The sequence below is a fragment of the Panthera leo genome, chromosome E2, assembly GCF_018350215.1.
Source record: "Panthera leo isolate Ple1 chromosome E2, P.leo_Ple1_pat1.1, whole genome shotgun sequence".
Taxonomy (NCBI): Eukaryota; Metazoa; Chordata; class Mammalia; order Carnivora; family Felidae; genus Panthera; species Panthera leo.
In genome coordinates this window covers 58073577-58097260 of record NC_056693.1, presented here as the reverse complement: position 1 = coordinate 58097260, position 23684 = coordinate 58073577, and the positions used below count along the sequence as shown (strand labels likewise).

The 23684-nt window shown below is 54.6% G+C and overlaps 2 protein-coding genes across 15 annotated transcripts in view; one reads left to right on the top strand and one right to left on the bottom strand.

Moving 5' to 3' along the window:
• The first annotated feature begins 358 nt into the window (after positions 1–358).
• On the top strand, positions 359–18707 carry GINS2 (GINS complex subunit 2). 3 transcript variants are annotated; one of them, XM_042920974.1, is made up of 9 exons: positions 359–1204; positions 3841–3898; positions 4004–4153; positions 5334–5445; positions 6030–6138; positions 6860–6974; positions 10649–10748; positions 13954–14080; positions 14190–16550. In XM_042920974.1, the coding sequence occupies exons 4-9, from the start codon at positions 5390–5392 to the stop codon at positions 14313–14315; spliced, it is 633 nt and encodes a 210-aa protein (XP_042776908.1). In that variant the 5' UTR covers positions 359–1204; positions 3841–3898; positions 4004–4153; positions 5334–5389; the 3' UTR covers positions 14316–16550. The 3 variants fall into 3 exon arrangements, with proteins under 3 accessions (XP_042776908.1, XP_042776905.1, XP_042776907.1); XM_042920971.1 differs by lacking the exon at positions 359–1204 and adding an exon at positions 18620–18707 and having other exon boundaries at positions 3468–4153; positions 14190–14364; XM_042920973.1 differs by lacking the exon at positions 359–1204 and having other exon boundaries at positions 3468–3898.
• An 868-nt stretch (positions 18708–19575) lies between these two features.
• LOC122209197 (genetic suppressor element 1) overlaps positions 19576–23684 on the bottom strand; it is a 122540-nt gene continuing 118431 nt past the window's right edge. For all 12 annotated transcript variants that reach the window (XM_042920969.1, XM_042920961.1, XM_042920970.1 and 9 more), the window contains 3 exons: positions 22830–23105; positions 20797–20900; positions 19576–20071 (listed from right to left, as the gene is read on the bottom strand). In XM_042920969.1, the coding sequence (XP_042776903.1) occupies positions 19937–20071; positions 20797–20900; positions 22830–23105 (515 nt within the window). In that variant the 3' untranslated portion in view covers positions 19576–19936. The remainder of the gene's footprint in view (positions 20072–20796; positions 20901–22829; positions 23106–23684) is intronic.

The following is a 23684-nucleotide window of genomic DNA, read 5'->3' as shown; positions in this document are numbered from 1 at the left end:
CCATTTGAGAGCGCCCGGCTCAGCCGTGATGTGCTTCAGCGGCTGGCAGGACGGCTCCCCCCCCCCCCCCCGCCAAACCCTGGAGGCCTGCCTGGAGGGGGAAGGTCGCGGCGCCTCCGGGGAAGGGCGGCTGCCTGGAGCCACAGGTGGATGGAACCGCCTTGGCCACCTGTGCTGCAGGGCTTTTCTGGATCGGCAGGTACTCTCTGAGCTCTGTTTTTAGCCGGTCCCTACTCTTGCCGCCCCTCACCCCCACCCCACCCCCCCGCTGCCCTAGGCCAGGCCATTGCCACGGCTCACCTGGACTTCTGCTTCAGCCTCCCATGCCCGCTGCGTCCACAGCAGCTCTGTCCTAAGACGTGAGTCTGTTCTTGTCACGCCCCAACCTACATCCCTCCGAAGGCCCTTCGTTGAGCTCAGGATCCCGTCCTCAGCTCACCCAGCGGGCCCTGGAGAGCCGGCCTCTGCTGCACACTCAGCAGGGAGACTGGTGCCTCGAGGGCTGTCCTGAGGAGGCCACTCCCGCCTAGAGTAGGAGCCGTCACCTCTGAGCATCACTCGTGTCATCCTCCCCCAAGCCCCGCGGTGGCTCCGGGAGGTGGTGACGTTCAGAGTGGGCCACGGCTGGAGCCGGTCAGCTGAACCTGTCGGTCAGAGTCACGGCTGGCCAGAAGGTCCTGTTATCACCCTCACCCTGGAGCCCCTGGAGGGGAGACAGCCCCCCCCACGTGGGAGCCATGGCTCTCAGGCTCCTGGGGCTCAGCTGGGTGGCCCGTCCCCATTAGGGAAGCCATCCTGCCCTATCATCAGGCCCCTGCTCTGAGCTATCTAAAGACTTGTTTCAGCCGAGACCAGGGAATGAAGGTGTTTTCCAGTCTGCATTTCCCTTTTGCAGCCGCGACTATAATTCCAGCCCCCTCCTGGTGACACCAGCTGTGAGTCACAGCTTCCCCCAGAGGCCACAGGAACGAGCCTGGAGTCCGTTTATCAGCTCAGGGGCCTTTAGCCTCGGCGGGGCCATGCCCCAGAGGTGGTGACTCCTTCAGTCCAGGTGCGGCCTGGGCATAGGGCAGGTGATTCCCCTGTACAAGCAGGTGGTGCCTCCCCGACCTCCTCCACTCTGCAGGGCAACTCGTCACCGTGCTGGGCCGCTCCCCTCCCTAGAAGAAAATCGCCCTCACGTGGCCGGGATTCAGACTTCAAGGTAAATTAATCAAGGATTGAATGAACACGCTTTGCACAGATGGGCCGCAGGTGCTTCCCAAACACGCTCGGCCCAAGAATCACCTGCGGGGGTGCGTCGGCGGGTCGCGGGCCCAACGTCAGACGCAAGGCCGCCTGACCCTTCAGAGGACCCCGGGCCCGAGTCTGTGGCTCATACTGCAAATGTCCAGTTTCCACATGGGGCTAAGTGGCTGCCTTACTGGAGGGGGCAACTCCAGGACACTTGTCTGCTGCCTTAAGGTCCCAAGTCCAAGATGCTGACTCATTTTCTGAGTGCCATTCTGCCGGGCTGAATTCTAACGTAACCGAAGGTATTGTAGCCCTGACTATCCTGAAGGAGGCAACAGGTTCAATTCCAGGGGCGTTTAGATGCCTGGGGGAGCCCCTAAAGGAGAGATTTCTTTTTTTTTAAGTAGTCCCTCTACCCAGCCTGGGGGCTTGAATTCATGACCCCCCCCCCAAACCCAGAGTCACATCTCCACCAACTGAGCCAGCCAGGTGCCCCAAGATGGTTTTCAAGAAACTTTTCTTTCTTTTCTTTTTTCTTTTTTTTTTTCTAGAATAGCTTTAGATTTCCAGAAAGGTTGCAAAAATCCTATGGGGGATTCCCATAGAGTGCCCGCCTAGTTCCCCCTGCCCTACTCTGATCCGTTTCTCAAAATTAACGAACCAATTTTGATACACTATTATTTTTTATTTTTTATTTTTTTAGGTGCAAGGTTTATTTCCAGTTAGTTAATGTGCAGCGTTTATGAGTTTCAGGTGTCCAGTCGAGTGATTCAACACCTTTCACACAACCCGGTGCTGATCAGGACAGGTGCCCTCCTGAATCCCCATCGCCTATTTCCCCCATCTCCCACCCACCTCCCCTCCGGTCACCATCAGTGTGTTCTCTGTCCTTAAGAGCCTGTTTCTCGGGGAGACTGGGTGGCTCAGTCGGTTAAGCGGCCGACTTCAGCTCAGGTCCCGATCTCATGGTTTGTGAGTTCGAGCCCTGCATTGGGCTCTGTGCCGATGGCTCGGAGCCTGAGCCTGCTTCAGATTCTGCGTCTCCCTCTCTCTGCCCCTCCCCTGCTCACACTCTGTCTCTCTAGCTCTCTCAAAAATAAATAAACATTAAAAAAAAGAGCCTGTTTCCTGGTTTGCCTCTCTTTTTCTCCTTTCTTCATTTGTTTGATTTCTTAAATTCTACGTATGAGTGAAATCATATGCTATTTGTCTTTCTCTGACCTATTTCACTTATTATACTCTCTAGCTCCATCCATGTCGTTGTAAATGGCAAGACTGCATCCTTTTTATGGCTGAGTAATATTCCATTGTATATATACACCATATCTTCTTTATCCACTTATCGGTTGGTGGACACTTGGGCTGCTCCCATAGTTTGGCTATTATAGATAATGCTATAATAAACATGGGAATGCATGTATCTTTTTGATTAGTGTTTTTGCGTTCTTTAGATATATACCCAGCATTAGAATTACTGGATCGTAGGGTAGCTCTATTTTTCATTTTTGAGGACCTTCCACACTGTTTTCCAGAGCGGCTGCACCAGTTTGCATTCCCACCAGCAGCGGAAGACGTTCCCCTCTCTCCACGTCCTCACCAGCACTTGTTTCCTAACTAAAGTCCACTCCTACTCACGTTTGCTCAGGTTTTCCCTAATGTCCTTTTTCTGTTCCAGGACCCCAAGTGACATTGAGTGAAGTCTCCTTAGGCTTCTCCACTCTGTGACAGTTTTTTAGACTCTGTTTTTGAAGAATTTGATAGGTTTTTTTTTTTTTTTTTTTTACTGTTTATTTATGTTTGAGAGAGAGAGAGACAGAGGGTGAGTGGGGAAGAGGCAGAGAGAGGGAGACACAGAATCCGAAGCAGGCTCCAGGAGCCGAGCTGTCAGCACAGAGCCCGACGTGGGGCTCGAACCCACAAACCGCGAGAGCATGACCTGAGCCGGGTCAGACATTTAACCGACTGAGCCACCCAGGTGCCCCTCCTGTATCTACCTTCTTGAGGGTAGAGTCTCTATAGACATCGTTTGGAATTCTTCTGCACAGTAAGGTGTATGGTCACTGAATCAGTCTACATCTGGAGCTTAGGGAAGGCATTTTATTTTCATTTTAATTATTATTATCTTGTTATTATTTTGAGAGAGCACGAAAGGGCGAGCGGGTGAGAGGCAGAGGAAGAGGGAGAGGGAGAATCTTAATTAAGCAAGACGATCATGAGATCCTGACCTGAGCCAAAACTCAAGAGTCCAACGCTCAACCGACTCAGCCACCCAGGCGTCCCTGTAACTGGCTCTTTTCACGTGGCATAATGAATTCAAGGTTCATCCCCATTGTAGACAAATCAGTTCCTCATTCCTGTCTGTGGCTGAATAATATTCCACAGTATGTACAGACTATGTTTCGTTCCTCTGTCCCTCGGTTGAAGGACATTTGAGTGGTTTCCACCTCTCAACTGTTGTGAGTCATGCTTCTGGGTATGGAAACACATTTAACCCCCCCCCCCCCCCCCCGGCCAGGTGACCCCGACGTATGCTCCTGTTTGAGACTCGAAGATGTCATCATTTTCGCAGTGTGTAATGCTCGCCGTCTCATCTTGTTCTCTCAACAGCCCAGTGAGGTAAGGGCAGCCCTGCCCCTGTTCGACAGACGAGGACAAGGAGACTCAGGTGATGTGGCCCCCGGGCTCTGCTAGCTTTTCCACTCGTCCCGCCGTGCGTGGTCTCTCTGAACCTCAGCTTTCCCACCAGCTCTTTTCCTTTGCTCTTTTCCAGGCTGTGAAAATCAGGGAGGGAAGCCTCGCCAACTGCGGAGCACAAATATTTGCCAGTCAAGAAAACATTCCCCTATCAGTCAAAACCCAGACAAGCTGGCATACACCCTCTGCAGATGCCTGAGGGAGCTTCTATTTCAGGAGGGACCAGGTGGCTTGCAGCTCCCCCCGCTCCCCAAACATCCCAGGGTTCTTCTCATTCCTACCTCGTCTGCAGATGAAGAGACTGAGGTTCAAAGTAGTCACTTGCCTTCCGTCGCACAGCATCCAGAGGGACCTTTTATTTATTCCCCCCCCCTTTTATTTCCTTCAAAAAATCTCCACACTCAATGAGGGGCTCTAACTCAGGACCCCACGATCAAGAATAGCTCCCTCTGCAGTGCCTGGCTGGCTCAGTTGGTAGAACATCTGACTCTTGATCTCAAGGTCATGAGTTCGAGACCCATGCTGGGTGTAGAGATTACTTAAAAAAAAAAAAAAAAAGAGGCGGGGGCCAGAGCCCCCCGCCCCCCCAAAAAGAAAAAAAAAAAAAACAGTCACCTGCTTCACAGACTGAGACAGCCAGGCTTTGAAAGTGTTTGTCTTAATAAATGGCATACAATGAAGGAGATTTTCCAAAGCAGATAAACAGCAGACATAGCTTTCTAGGCCATGTGGGTGGGCAGAACTTAATTATGGCCTTACTTCATCTCTCTGGCAACCCTACAGGAGGCAGGTGCATGGCGCAAGTTTCAGGGGGGCTAGGGAGGAAAACATGGGGCTACCTGGGGTGGGGCAGCTTTCCTGTCGCATTCACAGCACTGGAATCCGCCCGTCTCCAGGGCCTAGTGATCCAGGGTTCAAATTCAGCCCACTGCCTGTCCCTTCTAGCCTGCAACCAGCAGCTTCACCTCCCAGCAAGCTTTCCTGGCCCTGGTTAACATTCAGTTTCTACAAGCGTCCACGTTGACACCTTCTAGGGGATTCTGACACAGAAGAGTGTGAGAACCACTATCAGGTGTTACAAAAGCTCGCTGCGTGGAGGGACTGCGCAGCAGCCTTCAGGAAACTCGCCTGGGGTCCTTGCCCACGTAGAACTCTGAGCCTCTTCCCGAACTTTCTGAGCTGGAACATGCGGGTCGGGTGGAGGAATGCGCATTTTTATAGGTTCTGACCAATATGTAAAGACAGGACAGAAGGCTGTGAAGTTAAGAGAACTAGGCTTTCCTTCACTCCGCTGGGGCCCCGGCGCCGTCTGTCCAGCCAGGTCACGCCGTGGCCTAATAATAAATGCATTTACTCCTGGCCCTGTGCGGGACCCAATGTAGACGTCCCCCGAACTCCACCCACAGTTTGAATCAGAGTGTTGGCGAGTAGGCGTCCGGGACAGGTGAATGGACACGGAAGCATGGTGACAGCTGAGCAGCAGGACGGGCAGAACCAGGGGCACAGCCCGAGAGAGGAGTGAGAAGGGGGCGGGGTCTGGACGCTTCGGGTCGCGGGAGGGGGTGTGGCCGCGGCGCGGGCGGGGCGGGGAGGAGCCGGGAGAGGGGCGGGGCCGGGACGCGGAAGGAGGGAGAGGACGTCGACGCGGGACGTGAGGGGGCGGGGCCTGGTCTCGAAAGGTACGGGGCCGCCCCGCGGGATGGGGTGGGCCGGGCCGTCAGAGGGGCGGGGCCGGGGGCGGGGTCAATCAGGGAGGGGCGGGGTCGGGCCGCGAGAGGAGCATGGTCACGCCATAAGAGGGGCGGTGCCGGGCCGCGGGAGGGGCGGGGTTGGGGCGTGAGAGGGGCGGGACGGCGACGCTTGAGGGGCGGGGCCGGGGCCCGCGGCTTGGGGACGCGGCCCGCAGCCGGGGGGCGTGGTCTGCTCTCAGCCTAGTTGACCCTCGCCAATCCGTAGGCTCGAAGCGGCCGCGGTCCCCGCCTCCCGCCGCTCAGGGGAGAGCGCCGCTTTGGTATTGGTTGCCGATGCTCGTTCCGGCCGGGGGCCGGGCCCCGCGCGGTGGCGGGAAAGCTGAGGCTTCCGCGCTTCCCTGGACCTTGTAGGGCTGCGGGAGGCGCCAGCATGGACGCGGCTGAAGTGGAGTTTTTGGCTGAGAAGGAGCTGGTTACCATTATCCCAAACTTCAGCCTGGACAAGATCTACCTCATCGGGGTAAGGGCTGGGCCGGGCATTTGCCTGAGACCCCAGCTCCTGAGAAAGGCCCTAGTGTCGGAGCTTCTGCGGACGCCTGGCCTCCAGTTCGCGGAGTGGTGGGGAGGAGTACGGGGGTGGGGGGTGGAGTACGGGTGCGGACCCCGAGTGGCCGGGAGAGTACGGGATAGGGGACGCCGAGTGGCGGGGGCGGGGGGAGTACGGGGGGGGGGACGCCGAGTGGTCGCTGGGAGGGGGGAGTACAGGGTGGGGGGACGCCGAGTGGTCGCTGGGAGGGGGGAGTACAGGGTGGGGGGACGCCGAGTGGTCGCGGGGGAACCCTGAGTGGCCGGGGGGAGTAAGGCGGGGGGGGGGGGTCGGAATACGAGAGTGGGGAACGGAGGGCGAGGGACGCCGAGGAGACGAGGGGACGAACAGATGGGGCGACGTTGTGAGTCTGGGCCCGGAGAGACCAAGTCTGCGGGCTGGGCCCGGCCCCTCAGCTGTTCCCCGTCGTCCTCCCGGAAACCGGCCCCGGTGGGCTGGCCAGGTGTGCGCAGGTGAGCCCAGTTGTGCTCCCTCGCTTGGAGCGGCCTCCCTGGGTCTGTGTTCGCAGCTGGGCTTTTAGATTTCTTTGGGTTTCGGCTTGTGCGGCGCCCTTTCTCTCGCTGGACAGCAGTGGGGTCCGGTGACGCTCGTTGCCCTGTTTTGTCTTACTGGGGGCTCGATTTTCTTTTGGTAGGGGGACCTGGGGCCTTTTAACCCCGGCTTACCGGTGGAGGTGCCTCTGTGGTTGGCGATTAACCTGAAACAAAGACAGAAGTGTCGGCTGATTCCTCCTGAGTGGATGGATGTGGGTAAGCATGTGGGTGCAGCAGAGCTGGGGTGACCCCCGCCCTTCGGGTGGAAGCAGGGGGCCCCTTCCACGCAGGCCACCAGCCGCTGATCAGCTGAAGGTAATGAGCGCTTGGAGACTCACCTGGCAGAGCTCGCTCATGGCTGTTACCGATGTCACGCTGTCACATTTTTTTAAATTTATTTTTGAGAGAGAGTGAGAGACAGGGCATGAGCAGGGGAGGGGCAGAGAGAGACGGAAACACAAAATCTGAAGCAGGCTCCGCACTCTGAGCCGTCGGCACAGACCCGACGCGGGGCTTGAACTCACGAACCGTGTGAACGTGACCCGAGCCGAGGTCGGCCGCTCAACCGACTGAGCCACCCAGGTGCCCCTCAACTTGCTTTACATTTAAAACTATCGTATGAGGTTGAAGGGGCATTTCTTGGGACTTTTAAAAAAATAACTCTGTCGGGGCCCCTGGCTGGTTCCGTATGCAACGCGTGATCTTGGGGTCACGAGTTGCAGCCCCACATCAGGGATACGGTTTACTTAGAAGATACTTCTATAGGCTTGCATGTGGCCCAGACTCATCTTACCTGGTACAGCGTGCACGCAAACGATGCATCATCCCAAACAAGGGAATATTATTTGCCCACATAAAGGAATGAAGTACGTGTTATGCTACAGCTGAATGAACCTTGAACACGTGATGCTAGTGAAAAAAAGACCCAAAGATCACACCCAACTCCGAATATACTAAAAACTGTCGAATGGTACATTTTAAATGGATGAGTTGTATGGTGCCTTAATTATGCCTCGGTAAAAAAGAAAATGAGATACAACAATGCAGACAGGCTTCATCCTGAGCCTTTGCGGTCTTTTTCCTACCTGAGACAAAAGCGGCTCATTCTAGCAAAGAACGTTCATTTTATTTGGAATGGGGGTCCATACGGGATTTGAACGGCCTCTGAGTGACTTTGATCATCCCCTGCCAATTGGGAATCCCCCGGGGGCACCTCCCTCCTAGAAGCAAGGACCCTTGGAGCCAGCCACTCTCAAGTACACTTCCGGAAAGACTGTGGGCATCTTCTCCTTCCGGTCCTAAAGGTGGGGGCTGGCGGCCCTGGTGGGTCTGCAACAAAGGGAAGCCCCCAGTTCCTTCAGCTGAGGGGCTCTTCCCAAAGCAGGGAACGCTGCCAGGTCTGGCTCTGTTAGTGCTACCTCCTGTTCTGGCAGTTTGGGTCCATCCAGACCCAAGGTGACGGGGGCAGAGGCTGTCTTGTCGCAGGCCCGTCAGGGCCAGAGAAGGTGTGGAGGGCGTTAACCCGAGCTTTTTCACTGGCCGAGGCCACACTGGGGTGAGTGGTAGTGAAACAGCACTGGTCAGTAGGCTCTGCCCGGGAGCGGGCCGCCTTCAGATTCCGCGGCTGTAGCGGAGTCCTACCTGCTCTTGGGTGTCCTTTAAACGGAATCACCTGGTAGGTGTTGAGTTCTCTTATTTAAGGCTGTTGCACATGCCATTACGTCATTCTTGTGTTGCCGAGCAGTGTTGCATTCACGGTAGAGTACTCCGGTTCGGTCACCCATTGTTCTGTTGGCGGATGTTTGGATCCTTTCCCATTTTGGGCCATTGCTAATGAGGCTCTCATGAACATTCCTGTCCAAGTCTTTTTGTGGATATACGTTTCTAATTCTCTTGGGTAAACACCGAGAGTGGCAGATTGCCAGGTCACAGGGCAGACTGTGCTTAACTTTGTAAAAAACTGTCAGCCAGCCCTCCAGAGGGGTCGGGCTGTCACTTATCCCGCCAGAAGTGTAGGCGAGCTCCCACTGTTCCGCATCCTGGCCGCCGTTGGGTGATGTCAGTCTTTTCGATTCGTTGCAGAGTTTGAACAGAGGTGTTTCATACTGATTTAGATACTGGAGGTGGGCAGACGGGGTTGGAGTCGAGGCGTATTTGAGTTTGTTTATTTTGAGAGAGAGCGTGTGAGCAGGGGAGGGGCAGAGAGGGAGGGGGCGAGAGAATCCCAAACAGGCTCCCCGCTGTCAGCGCAGAGCCCTGTTCAGGGCTCAGAGCCACAAACTGTGCCATGATCTGAGCCCAAATCAAATCAAGAGCTGGACGCTCAACTGACTGAGCCACCCAGGTGGCCCTAGGTGTATTTTGAAGGAAGAATCCACAGGATTTGCTGAAGGACGGGCTGTGGGATCTGAGAGGAGAGTTAAGAATGGATGCCAGGGCGGGGGTGCCTGGGTGGCTCAGTTGGTTAAGTAAGCGTCAGATTGTTGATTTCGGCTCAGGTCTTGATCTCACGGTTCATGAGTTCAAGCCCTGCCTCGGTCTCTGTGCTGCCAGTATGGAGCCTCTTGGATTCCCTCTCTCTCTCAAAATAAATCAGTAAACTTAAAAACAACAACAAAAAAAAACGGTTGCCAGCGTTGCTGGCCTGAACTACAGAAGGCTACAGAGGTGCTGTTCCCTGAGCTGGGGGAGACTGACTGCAGGAGCGCGAGGGCTGGGGTGCGGACCAGGAGTCGGGGTCTGACCGTGTTACACTGGAGGTGCCTATTGGACATCCAGGTAGAAATCATGTGAGCAGGAGTCTTTGGTCAGGGAGCTTGGGAAGGGGAGATGGGGGGATATGAATGAGGAGGTCATCAGGAGTGTTGAGATGGTATTTAAATGAGGCAGGATGAAGCCACATGGGATGTGGTTTGGGTGGCGGAGGGGTCAGGGGACTGAGCTCTATATCCCAGTGTTGAGAGAGAGAGGTCAGGAAGGCCTGGAAGAATCCGCGAGACAAGAGTCCTCAGAGCATGGTGTTCCAGAAATCAAATGATAAACCTGCCCTGGGGAGGTTTGATCTTTGTCAGATGTGAGGACAGATGGAACCATTGGGTTTGGCTGAGCAGAGGCCGTGGGGGTCTTGGTGAGCTGTGTTGGTGGAGGGGTAGAATAGACACCCCCCTGAGTGGTCGAAGAAAGGAAGTTTAACTTGGAAAGATGGTTTGGTAGGTGCTGTCGGGAGAATGTTTACACCCAGTGTGAGGCTCGAACTTTGGGCTGCAGTATGGCACCAGGGGAGAATGGGGGCCACCACTGAGAGCGAGACCCCCCCAGCATAGTTGTGTGTGTGTGTGTGTGTGTGTGTGTGTGTGTGTGTGTGTGTCCTTTAGCAACAGCGGCCAGTTCAGGTTCAGGACTTTCTCAGACCAGCGAGACAGGGAGATGGGGACTGGGCTCCACTGAGTGACTCCAGCTGCGAACATTCAGCCCTCCGGTGTCCTCACCCCGCCCCCCGCCCCGGCCGCAGTGGCCGCGGTGTAGAGCCGTCTTGCTCTTCTGGAAGACGCCTAAGTAAGTTTCTCCAGCAGCCGGTCCCTTTGTGCATCAAAGGCAGGACGCTGTGCTCTTTCCCTAAGAACTCTGACGTCCTTTCTTCAGTAATAGACCCTGCGGGGCCAAAGCAGCAACGGTGAAGGAAATCTACCGCCTTCCATAAGAGAAATATTGGGGGAAATAGACCCTGAACCATCTGGTGACTGGTGTGTGATTCCAAAAAGTGTTTTCTTCTTCTTCACGTTTTTGGTAGTTAATCGAATAGGTAGTAGAGACATTTGGTTCATTTGGAAGAGGCTTAAAAAATACGCTGGGTGTGGTGATGGTAAAACGTATACTCTTCTAAATTTCAGAAAAGTTGGAGAAGATTAGGGATCACGAGCGAAAGGAAGAAACTTTTACCCCTATGCCTAGCCCTTACTACATGGAACTTACCAAACTCCTGTTAAATCAGTAAGTACGTTTCCCTTCTTAGAGGCCACCTGTGGGATACGACTCGTGATTCTCCTCGCCTGGCCTGTCCCTCCTATCCTGTCGCACGTTCACCTCTGGGGTCAGCGGCGTCCCTGGCCACCCGGTTCCTCGGGTCGGTAATCCGGGAGGCGTGTGTGTGCACGCACCCTTGCCTGGGCTCCCTCCTTTTCCCTTTTCTCTTCCCACCCCTCCCTCTCCTAGGCAATCCCTCGGCTCTCTGTCACTTGGCCTTGGACCCACGTGTGAGCCTCCATTGTCCTCTCCGGCCTTTATTCTTAGCCATAGCTGGGCTCTATGAGTGAAGCTTTACCCCTCGGTCTTTGTGCGCAGGAGTTCTCGCACGGCCTCCGCAGGAAAGGCCAGAGGGCTCGCGCTCGCTCGGAACCCTACCTGTAATGAAAGCCCGCTAGTGGCAAAACCTGTGGTGCGGTCACTTCTTGTTTCCCTGTGTCCAGTTCTGGCTCCCCGTTGGCTGCTGCTTTTTGGTTGTTCAAGAGGAAAACTTTTTTTTTTTTTTTCCCCCCCGAGCGAGCGAGTGAATGAGCTGGGAAGAGGGGCAGAGGCGGGGACAGAATCTTACGGAGGCTCCGTGCCGGGCAAGGAACCTGACACGGGGCTTGATCTCACAGCTAGGAGATCGTGACCTGAGCCGACATCAAGAGTCGGACGCTTCGCCGACTGAGCCCCCCAGGCGCCCCAGAGTAGTCTTTTAAAGACGGAGCGGCTTGTGACTCCCCTGTTCCTTGGAGCCTGTCCAGGGTTTGGGCCGATGTCCCGATTACGGCTTGCAAAGCGCCGCCTAGCCTGGGCTCCTCCTGCCTTCTCTCACGGCTCTTACACCTTCTTCCCTCTGATTCCCACGTCGGCCTCTCACTTCTGTACACGTACCAGGGTCCTCGGGGCTTCCGTACTGTGTTCCCTGTGTCCAGTAGGTCCCTCTATTCTCTGCTCCCTCCTTCGGTTTAGCCTGACGGGGGGCTCTCTCACAGGTTCTGTGTGCCTGTCCTCTCGGCAGCTCTGTAGCCCCGTGGCGTTTGTCAGCCGTGGTCTCGTAGTCACTCGTGTGGCTGTGCCCTGCCACCCCCACCCCAGTGCTAGTGGGAATGGGTAGGGACTAATTTGCACCAGTACGGTGCCTGGTGCACACGTTTGTTGAATGAACGAATGACGTCAGTAGAGGGGGGCAGGCAAGCGTGGATGAGTTTTACTAGAATGTGATCTGCAAAATGGGGGGAACCTGGGTGGCTCAGTTGGGCCCTGTTGGGCCCGGTGCTGAGCATGGGGCCTAAGTTTCTCTCTCTCTCCCCCTCCTCCACCGTCCCTTCCCCCCCCCCCCCCCCTTGTGTGCTTGCTCTCTGAAAACAAAAAATTAAATAAATAACAAAAGCGTGGGGCGCCTGGGTGGCTCAGTCAGTTAAGCGTCCACGTCTTGATTTTGGCTCAGGTCATAATCTCACAGTTGGTGAGTTCGAGCCCCACGTTGGGGTGTGGCATTCTTTGTCTCGCTCTCCTCTCTGCCTGTCCCCTGCTCACACACCCAGTCAGTGGGCGAGCGGTGTGAGCCTGTTGACCGGCAGCCTGAGGAGTGCCGTTCCCATTATGCCGGGATGCAGCCGCCTGCTGGTGCCAGAGAAGGGATCCTTGGCTTGAAAAACGAGGGACAGTTGACGAGAGGAGGGGACGCTGTAGGTAGGAGGCAGGGACCTGTTACGTTTGGGGAAGCAGAGCTGATGGGGCAGGTGTGAAGGGTAGGGGAGCCTCGGCTGTCATTCTGGGGCCGCAGAGGCCCCGGGAGGGTGCCCGACGGATCTGAGAGCCTCGTGGGGCAGCAGAGAAGGTGACTCGGAAGGGAAAATACGGACGCTGAGGCGAGGGGCCTGCTCATCTTTAGTTTTTGTTTTGTTTTTTTGTTTCTTTATTTTTTGAGCCAGCACGAGCAGGGGAGGGCCAGAGAGAGGGGGAGAGAGGATTCCAAGCAGGCGCCGTGCTCGATCGCACGCAGCACGAGATCGTGACCTGAGCCAAAATCAAGAGTCGGATGCTCGACCGACTGAGCTGCCCCAGCGCCCCAACATGTTTAGTTTCTGAAGTTCAGTGTCTTACGTATGCGGTTCCTATCGAAACTCTTGTTTGAGAATTCTTTGTGACTCATTCGGCCAGGGGCCCTGATTTTACCTTTGTTCTGCAGTTCAGTTAACAAAGTGGCTGGGGTCCTTTGTTCCTTAACCTGCTATTCGGAGCGTCAGATCCAAATGTTTGGGTCTTCAGTCCAATCCACTGTGTAGATTCTGTACCTCTGATTCTCCACTGCTGATCACAAGCTACTTTCAGCTTTCCCAGCATGCCTGGTGGCGGATGGTGTTGGCCTCTGCTTTCGTCTTCTCTTTTGTCTTCTCCTTCAAAGGTTCGTTGACAATCTAGCTCCCAACGGGACGGCCGTCACACTGACCCTTGCCGACTCCAAACTTTTACCCAGAATTCACTGTATATAGGTTTGCCGGGTTTATGCTAATGTGCAGCTTCTTCTTCGGTTTCTGTAAGCGTACTTGTTTTCTCTGTGGACTGGGACCGTCCCTAGCCTTCAGAGCTTTGGGGAGGCCAGAACTGCTTTGTGGTGCGAGCCCAGTGGCCGGCACAGGGCTGTTGTCTTCCCCTGGTGGGTTGTAAGCCCTTGGATAAGCGAGGAGGCGTGAGCATAGAAGTCATGACCTTTGAGCCAGCCCGTGAAGCAACCTCATTCAAGGTGGAACCTCTGCGGCACAGAACACTCTGTTACCCTGAGACAGAGGATGTCCGACTTCTAGCTTACTCTCCGAAGGTCTCGCGCTGCGGCCTGCCGCGGGGCAGCTGACATGAGCACGAGTAACTTTGTGCGGATGGATCGTGGCTGAATTTGCTTGGCACCCAGCTTACCTGGCAGAAACGTTTACCTCTTCAAGCTGAAAACAAAGGGAAACGCATTTTGTATTTATAACGGCTCGTGTTTCCCTGAGCCCGAGCAGCAGTCTTTAAGCAGCCACTTCTACCCGGAAGGGCACCTGGCTGGTTCAGTGGGTGGTGCGGGTGGTGAGTTTGAGCTCCCCGTTTGGGTGTGGAGCCTGCTTAAAAAGCAAAGGCCGCTTCTCCCCAGACGTTGCCGTCTGTAGTCTACCAATGTGATTTTTTTCACATTTCCTTCCCTCAGCGCTTCAGACAACATCCCGAAAGCGGATGAGATCCGGACCCTGATCAAGGATGTGTGGGATACTCGCATTGCCAAACTGCGGGTGTCTGCGGACAGCTTCGTGCGGCAGCAGGAGGCCCATGCCAAGGTGGGCGCGGTGGGGGCGGGGCGGGGGGACGCCCCCTCTCAGTAGATTTTACATTTTCTCAAATCAAACACTCCCCAACCAACCCAGTCGGTTTTCTCTTGCGTTTTAGCTGGATAACCTGACCTTGATGGAAATCAACACCAGCGGGGCTTTCCTCACACAAGCGCTCAATCACATGTACAAACTCCGTACCAACCTGCAACCTTCGGAGAGCGTCCAGTCGCAAGACTTCTAGAGAAAGACCCGGATTTGTAAAGAAAGGCCGGCCGGAGGCGTGCCAGGTGGTATGTGTGCGTGCCCGAGACGTGGTAGGGGCACTCTTATTTCTGGAGTGTTCTAGAACCGTTTTTAAACGCCTGAGAAACTGTGTACCGAAACCAGGAATGGGTTCGTGACATTGGTGGAAAGCAACAGGTTCGTGCTCAGTCATCGAGACACTTGAATTCCACATCTGTCTCTGGGAGCCAGCTGTTCTCTTATGGGGGGAAGAAAGCAGCTTTGGCGAAACATGTGATCTTTCCTAGCAGAGCCTCCGGCCTCCCGGGTGGTTGTCGTGTGGGTGAGCATTCGGTGATGTTTTGTGTTTTAGAGTAGGATACAGTAGGAGTGGCGATGTGGCCTAGGACTTTCCTTTCTTGACCAACGCTGATCTCTTGGGCTAAACTTAGCCTCTCCTTGAGTTTGCTCACAGAGAAGGACACAGTTGACCATCTGAGCCCAATAAAGATGGAATCCGCCCAATTCTTGAACTGGGGTTTTCTTCTGCATTACTACCAAGGGAGCAAGTCCCATGGCTGAAATGGCCTGACTGATCAAATGGAGATCAGGGGTAATCTTCAGACTGTTCTCTTGGGTACTTCTGGTTAAGGTGCAGGGCTGCTTATCAGGAGGAAAGCCAGGGGGGCGCCTGGGTGGTTCAGTACCTTAAGCGTCTGACTCAGGACATGATCTCCTGGTTTGTGGGTCTGAGCGCCGCGTGGCCCTCCACGCTAACAGCATGGGGCCTGCTCGGGATTCTCTCTGCCGCTTGGATGTGTGTGTGCGTGCATGCACGTAAGCTCTCCAAGTTAAAAAAACGTAGAAGACCACACCAGGGGTCATCTTTGGACTCAGAAGCCATTCTGGAGGTGGCAGGACATGTGGCCTTGGCATGATTTAGGATTCCTTGGATTGATTATACAAAGAAAAGATGAACCCAGACATAGATTTGCAAGACATGGCCCGTATGGGAAGAAAAGGCCTTAGGAGAACAGAATGAAGAACAGGCCGGGGCCTGGGAAAGGCCAAGTAAGTAAGCTGGAGATGGGACAAAGGAAGGAGTAAAGGTTCTGCAGGGACTTGACTTGTGGTGACCCTGCAGACTTTTCACAAGGAGATTCATGAACTAAGAACTTAAAGAAAGGAAAGCGTGGGAAAAATGGATTGTGTGCTCTGGGGCACGTGACGAGGCTCCAGGCATTGTTCTGGGAGGGCCTGTGCTGCTGCCCTTGATGGAGAGGAGAGACTTTGCTGGAGGCAGTGTCTCAAGGAAGGATCATTTCTTTTCCGAGGAGAAATACCTTTCAGTTGCGGTTTAGAATCGCTCTAGAAATTACCTTACCTTGAGGGGAGAGATGATGCTTTGGAGGCATACAAGGGATAGAAGGTTCTGCACCCAGCTGGCTTTTGATAGTAGCACGGTCAGGAGCCTGCTCTCCCTCGGGCTTTTCGGAGTGATCACTTTTACACGCGTGGTCAGCTGAGCAGAAAGAACGGCTTCTGGTGTTTGCCCTTTAGTGTTCAAAGCCCAGACTCACCTGATGTGACTCAAGCACTGTTTCTCCGTTCCAGATCGCTCCCCAGCTGTCCTCCGACAAACAGCCAATGGTTGTTATCTGAGCACTGAAGGGCCAGACACGGAGCAGACTGCTCTCTGTCATTTAAGGGGACAGTGTAGAGGGTTGCTTTCGGATGACAGGACTTGCCTTTTCATCTGGGGACTCTTCTGGAATGAAACCGCACGGTACTGGGGAGAGCCAGGAGTCCTGCAGAGCTCAGACCTCACCCCTTAATACCTTTCTTTTAAAACCTGTCTTCACATTTTACCTCTAAAGCTAGATGGCTGGGCTGCTGGGTTGTTTTTTTTTTTTGTTTTTTTTTTTTTTTTTTTGGCCCTATTAGGACATACAAAAGATTTGCCTCTTAACATGATTTAGGAAGATTTTATTTTTTTGGATGTTGTCAGAAATTACAGCAATATATTCATAAATACCTAATTACTACATTCAACAAATAATATTACAATACAATTAATTCAAACAAGTACACTTAGAACAGGTTTAATTTCACAGCATCTAAACTGCCCCCAGAGTGACCGAGGCATCCCTCCTCCCTCCCATGTACTGGTTTTACTGTTCTAGCAAGTGAGCACAGGCCACATACAAAGTAACACAACCAATCAGCGTGGCCTTCCTCAGGTCAAGGCAGAATGAAGGAGTCTAAGTTAAGTGCTGGATCAACAGGTTGGGACTGGCTACTGTGAGACGGGAGAAGTCAGGTACTGGCTTCCGTGGGGTGCGGGATATTTCCGCTGCTAAGTGGCCGAGAGTTACAGAATTGGCTTGTGCCGACCATCTCCATCTTGTGGTGGATCCCTGGAATTTTCTACTTTGAAGACCGCTCAGAGGGGAAAGGGGGCGCCTGATTTTTGAGATTCGGCAGCCTTATCGAGCTACTGGAGGAAAACCCATTCCACGTACAGACCTTCTTGGACTAGGATCCTCCGCCGCCGAGAGCGCGGGCTCCTCTAAGTATTCTTGGAATTTCCTTAAGGATGTAATCTATTAGAATGTGAATGCCAATGAAGTGTTTAGCCTATATTCTGTAGAAAAAAAAAATCCTGTTAAGTCCTGTCTTGGTCACTTATCTGAGATAATGGACGGAGGTCATGATTTTATGTCCCTTTGGCTCTAATTAGAGGAAACAACGTTTTCAAAGGATCAGGTCGTAAGCGCCAAGTTCCTTTCTAATGATGGGATTAAATGAAGAACCCCAGGACCCCACTTTGGAAGAGGACCCTCACAAGCGGAGTGCAGTCCCCTTGAGGACGGACGGCAGCCCGGTCTCGCAGGGGCGGCAGGAAGACACAAGGTCGTGAAAGACGGGGGTCTCCACGAAAATACTGACCCGAGTTACATAATGAGTTCTAGAGCAGATCTGGCGTACTTCTCAACTCTGTCTTTTAAACTCAACGTGAAATAGCGGACAAGGATCACGCATTTGTCCATTTTCAAGCCCAAACTGAAGAGAGGTGGTGCTGTTGTTTCCAAACCCTCTGAAAACGAAAACTAGCCACCGGACGGGAAAGCCAGCTCCTCGTGGTGCACCCCTGCTTTCTTCCCTTCCTTAGTTTCTTCGTGCTGCCTTACTGGTCTGTATTCTGATTGTCTTTCTACTGAGAGGTGGGAGTGCGGGGAGGAGGAGGGACCGAAGCTGGAAGGCAGGGGAGGCGGTTAGTCTCCAGCGGCAGGGAGCGGAGCCCTTCTAGCTGCACCCACCCCTGGGTGGTGACCGCCCCCCGTGGGCGTGGCCCTCGACCTGTAACAGCACCCCAACAGGGGGCTCCCCTCGGATGCTGAGGGGCGGGGCGGGGGCTGTTTCCTCAAGCCCTCCCCAAGCTGCTTAGCAGGGGCGTCCAGCCCTTTTCTGGGGCCGGGGGAGGGCGGGGAGCGGGGTGCTGAGGTGGAGCCCTTGAGCTTGCTCTTTCAGACCGGAACGAGCCAGCCGACTCGGGAGCAATTCGGTCATCTCGTCCCCTGACCGCTAGCAGCAGAGCCCCCTCTCAACACCTGTCCCCACCTGTGGAACGAGTTGGTCTCCCAGTGTCTTGGCAGGGGAGGGGAGGCCCGCAGCACAGGCCTGCGTTCTCGAGTCGTTTTTGTGGAGAGGAAGGGGCTCGTTGACTGCTGATAATACTGGCGGCACTTTTTGTCTGAGTTTGCTAATAACTAGAAGATTCTTGGCAGACATACAAAGCAAACTGTGTGGGAACAGATAAAGCAACACAATGCCATCTGCCAGCAAGCTGTTCTGCACAGCTAAGGTCTGGTGCCGAGGGCGCGGCCACCGAGCGCAGTGAGTAGCCTTCCTGAAGGTCGGCCAGCCTGTCCCTGACCCAGGGTGAAAGGGACAGCGGCCATCGAGGTTCTTGCCTCCACCCCCACCCCCGACGGACCCGCCCCTGGCCTGGCTGCTTGGGCCTCGGGTCTGGGCCCATTCGGGCGAGAGGAGACCCCGCCTGGATGAGCTGGAACGGGGCCGAGAAGGAAACACTGCTTTGCGCGGAGAGAGAGGGCTTCCCCGGTTTCTAGCCGCTGCTGTGCTCAGGACAGTAAGTTCGAAAGGAGGGGAAGTTCAGCTCAGACATGGTTTACCTACTTTTAGGCTTTTACAAAGCTTTGCATCTAAATAAAGCTTCTAAAGTTTCTACTTTGCACCTGTTCTCAGACTGCTGTAAGACACCTTAGAATCCTATCACAGAACTCGCTCCCTTCCTGACAGGTTCTTCCGGCAGAGCCGCGGGCGCGCTCGGCGGCACCGGGCGGCCTCTGCCCGCCGGGGGCCGAGCCCCTCCACAGTAGCAACTGGTTCTGTCTGCGCTCCAGAGCCAGGGGGAGGGGACAGGAGGAGGTAAGAAGGAACAACACATGGCTTTCTACGTCACTTTCTGGTGCAACTCAAAAATGAAGTGATCGCATAGGCGCCAGTGGTAAGCTCTTTTACTTTTCTTCTTCTTTAATTGTTAAAAACACTTCAATAGTTTAATGTCCTGACCAGCAGCAGTACAAACACTAAAAGCAAGTTTTTTTGCCCAGGAAAACAAAAGCAAAAAAACAAACAGAACCCCCAAACAGGAAAACAAACAAACAAAAATCCCCCCAAACCACATATTTAAAAATGGCAGGCTTTTTATAACAATAATTAAAGTAATAAAAACATACAAAACTTTGTTTTTTTTTTAATATATATACACAGTACAAGGCTGAAGCACCTTTGACTTTTCTCTCAAAATTTACGTTTGTATGAAAACACAACCCACCGCAGTAACAATTTCGTGGGTGTGAACGTATGTATACATAGAGCTCTGTACATTTTCCCCCACCGAGTAATAAAAAGGTACCTTCAGTTGGGTGATGCACTTTAGATAAGAGCTTTTCCGGGGAAAAGCCTGTGGGTGAGGCTTCGGTATTGGTGCTTTGTGGGCTCCTAGGACCTGTTGCTTCGAAGAGAATTTTGCAGACAAGTGACAAACAAACAAGCCCTTTACCAGGAAAATGCACCCCACCTTCCTTCTGCCGAAGCCGGTCTCCGTCCTGGGGAGGAGCGAGGCCGACCCCGGGACGGGGGGGGGGGGAGGGGGGGGGCTCGAGGAGGCGGGGAGCCGTGTGGCCACACCAGAAACCCAACACAGTCGGTCTGATCCATTCTTCCACACCCAGGGGCCCTCAAGGATACAGTTTTAGTGTTGGTAAGGGAGCCTTCACTTTCAGACTAGAAAATAACGGCGTGGGGGAAGAAGAAAACCACCTTTAAAAAGAAAAGAAAAGACCAAACAAAAAGAACGATGGGCGTCCTAGTCGGTTGCTCGCTGAATGACAAAGGTGATTCCGTTGCATTGAAGTCAAGGCGGGTTCGTTCTTCTGGGGCCTGGAGTCCTCTGCTTCATGCATGGCACATTCTCTTTTTTTTTTCTTTTTTTTTTTTTCTTTTTGTTAAATTTTAAGCTTCAAACCTCCCAGTGAAAAATATTAAATATTCAAGGTAATAAAATAGATAATATTTCTATACTATAGGTTCGGCCTAGCACAAGGGAAACCGTCACCTAGGATATCCCTTAAAGTAACCCCTAGGCCAGTGCATTGCAGGCAACACAAGGCACTTCCTTAAGTGATCCAGTTCTGCCTGGAGTCGCTCCCTCTCGGAAACAATCTTCTGTTTCTGGCTCCTCAACTCCTGGAGAGAGAGAGATTGATTCAGGTAAAACACTCATCTCACGGTAAGGAAGTGTGTGTGAGGCATGAATGCGCCAACCTCTAGTCTGGAAGCTTCCCCTTCCCAGCTCAGGATTCGGGCGGTGGTCTCTGGAAGAACCAGTTCAAACCGTGACCGAAGCCTTGGGTTCTCCCAGTATCTGGGCCGTCTCCTGAAACCAGGGTCTGTTGCTGGCTCAACACCAACCCTGAGATTTTAAAAATGAGCCGATACTACACAACGGTGGCTGCTCAGGACCGGCCAAGAGCTGCACCCCACGTCCCCAAGGGCCGGGAGGATGCCGGGGAGTCGCTCCAGTCATCGGCTGCAGGAGGAAGGGGGCTGGGGTGCGAGAGCCTTTGCTCCCCCTGTAATATCATCTTCCATCCCCCGCAGCCAATCACCGTAGGGGGAGACATACGGGTAACACCTCCCCCAAAGGGATATGCAAATAGCCTCTTCTCCCTTCCAGAACCAATACCCTGTACGTGAACAGTACCTGCCTCCTTAGCTCAATCTTGGGGAACCCTCGGGCTCCTGAACTCCCCGCCCAAGACTACACCTGTTAGCCTCCTAGGAGCAGTATTCCCACCCCTCAAAACTTGTCTGTAGGGGGGACAGACGCAAGCTTAGGCTCCACGAAGCTGGCTGTGTCTTAGGAACCTGCCCGCCCCCCACCCCGGCCCCTCTTCCCCGGGGGCACTCACCGCCATGCTGTGAGAGAGCTGCTCGGCTGTGAGGCTGAGGCTATAATGCTGTGCCTCCAGCCGCCTGCACTGCGTCTGCAACACCTGCCGCTCCAGATTTTGCTCTGAAAAGACAAGCCGCGTCGAGCTGCTGTGTGTGTGTGTGTAGGGGCCACGGGCCTGGCCGGGGTCGCCCTTCTTGCGGTGCTCTCCTCGGGGCTGCACTGCTCCCCGCCCTCTGATGGGCACAGGGAAACCCAGCCCGGTGGCCACAAGGCTACTAGGAACTCCTTAAGGGGAAAGTGGTGGTTGCAAAACACGTTTTTCAAAAGGAAGGGTACAGTGAGAGGTCTGAAAGCTTGTAATAAGCTGCTACGAGGCCAGAGTAAACTTAGAAACCGAAAATAGAATTCTAATTAGTAAAATCTCTGCCTTGCCACAAGATACTGGGCCTGCTTTTCACAGGAGTGACTTCAAACTTGCAAGGGTCAAGGACAAGTCCCTGCTTTCCTATGAAGCGTTTTGAGAAGGGAGACCCGAGAGAGCAAGCGGACAGCCCACAGAAGGGACAGTGCAAGGAGGGGCACTAAAAGCAGCCTCCTGCCCCCTCAGAACACAGATTGAAGTTGTTAAAAGCGCTAACGAATGCAGCCTGGAACCAGCGACATCAGAAAACACGAAAGCTGAACTCTCCACCGGAAACACTAACTCTGACAAGTCCTCTGCGGCCAACTCGGCAGGAATGAGGACCTCTATTTTGTCCCCAAGGTTCAGAAACCAGAGAAGCGGCTCTCTGTCACTGCCACTCTCTGTTCAATTCAAGAGCCCAGAGCTCAAGGAGAGAACTAAACTATCACAGAAGGTCTGACCCGCTAGGACTACCTAAGGAATAAGGGACCACACAAACTGGAAAACACAACTGGTACCTAAATCAGTCTAATAAAAAAGGCCCCGCTCACGGCAAAAAACCAGCAAAAGTCACTTAATGCAATTTAATGCCAGATTCACGGAAAAACATCATCATCAACAAGATCCATTCTCCCCCAATCTGTAAATTCAACACAACTGAAAATCTGCACAGGGATTTTCTGGGTGGCGCAAACAAGGCGGCGATCTTGAAACCCCTGGGAGAAGCCCAAGGGCCAAGAACAGGGGGGCTGTCCGAGAGGTGAGTGCCTGCGGACAGCCGAGAGCAGGGGGCCCACGGGGAGCGGCCAGGAGGATGCCGAAACCCGCCAGGATAAGGGGTTGCCCAGGTGGGAACGGTGAGGTTACATGAATTCTAGGCATAAGAAACGCGAAACTTGAATTTAAGGAAATGGACAGAATCATCACGTCCTGGGGGCAGAGAGGGATTCCCAAACAGGGCACCAAAAAACAAACCCAGAGACGCTGGACTCGCTTTGCTCCGTCACAATAAAAAACGCTCTACGCTGGCTCTGGATACCGAACTCTGCCAGCCATGACTGGTGCGCCCCAACTCCGCTCCAGCCAGGAGGGGGAGCACTGGGGGCCGCGGCACTGCAGCCTGGGAGGTCACGGGAGTCCTCTTGAGGAAACCGAGGGGCAGGGAAAGGAGGCAGAGGGCCAGAAGCCCAAGGATAGCGCCCAAGCCTCGTGACCCCACCCGCTGCCCCACGAGGGCGACGAGCCTGTGGGGGAACCGCCAGCAGCCCTGAGGCACTCAGCTGAGTTAACACACCTTCTTCTGTTTTCAGGCCCCGTGTGTGCGGCCACAGTCAGGGCCGATGGGATATTTAGAAGTATGGCGGCAGACGGCACAGAAAGCACGGCCCAGGTGGGGCCGTCACGCTGGGTGGGGACAAGCGGTACTTAAGCTTGTCCGGTGACAGGGGCCTCATGTCTGGAAGCTGGGGCGCCTGCAGAAGCCTGACAACAGTTCTTGAAACAGGCAGAGTGGCTGAGGACAGTCCCCGAGCGCCCGGGTCACCACGCACAAACCGTCCCCAGGGCTAGCAGTGAGGTCCCACAGGGACGGGGCGGTCCAGTCAGCATTCTGTCACCTCCCCGCGGCCCTGCGCCCACTCCCATACCTTCTAGGTGCTCCTGATAAGCTTCAAAAATGGCCTCAATCCCTTGCCACTTGCGCCTGGGGGGCTCGTCGTCCTCCTCCTCCCCGTCTTCGTCGTCGTCCTCCGAGGCCTGGTCCGTTTCCTGCGTGACGGGGCCCTTCCTCCCGGTGGGGGCCTCCTGCTGCCCGTTGTGCGGGGGCACGGGGAGCCGGCTGGACGACTGCAGCTCGGGAATGTTGTAGTGGATGGCCGTGTCCATTTTGTGGTTCTGCTCCGCAGACAGCGCGGCCACGTTCCCTGCGGGGGGAGAACGGGCAGGTCACGGGCCCCCGCGTCCTTCGGAGATCCAAGATGGCGATCCGCGGCAAGGTCGCCGAGCCACAGAGACCGCGACAGCCCTGCACTGCGTCCCAACGAGGGTGTGATCCCTGCCGCGCCAAGCCCCAGGGTCCCGCAGTCCCCCCCAGTCACATCCAGCGTCAGCTGCTACTGGGACCCGTTTACGGGAGGCGTGCGCCGCCTCGAACCACGGCCCGGCGGGGCGTGTTCTAACGCGGGCACAGCGCCTCCAGTGTAGACAGCAGCCTCTGCGGGCCTCTGGGACGCGCTCGGTGGACTTGTCCGAGGAAATGGGGCACCCGGGTGGCTCGGTCGGGTAAGTGACTTGACTCCAGCTCGCCGTCTGTGAGACCGGGCCTCACACTGGGCTCTGTGCTGCTCAGGACTCTCTCTCTGCCCCTCACCCGCTCAAAGCACGTGCCCTGCTCTGCTCTCAAAATAAACTTAAAAAACAAACTCCTGAGGAAACGGCCGCACGTTACACGTCAAGAAAAGGGCCGGTGTAAAAGAAGGCAGGAAACGCGGGTCCTGGGGCCC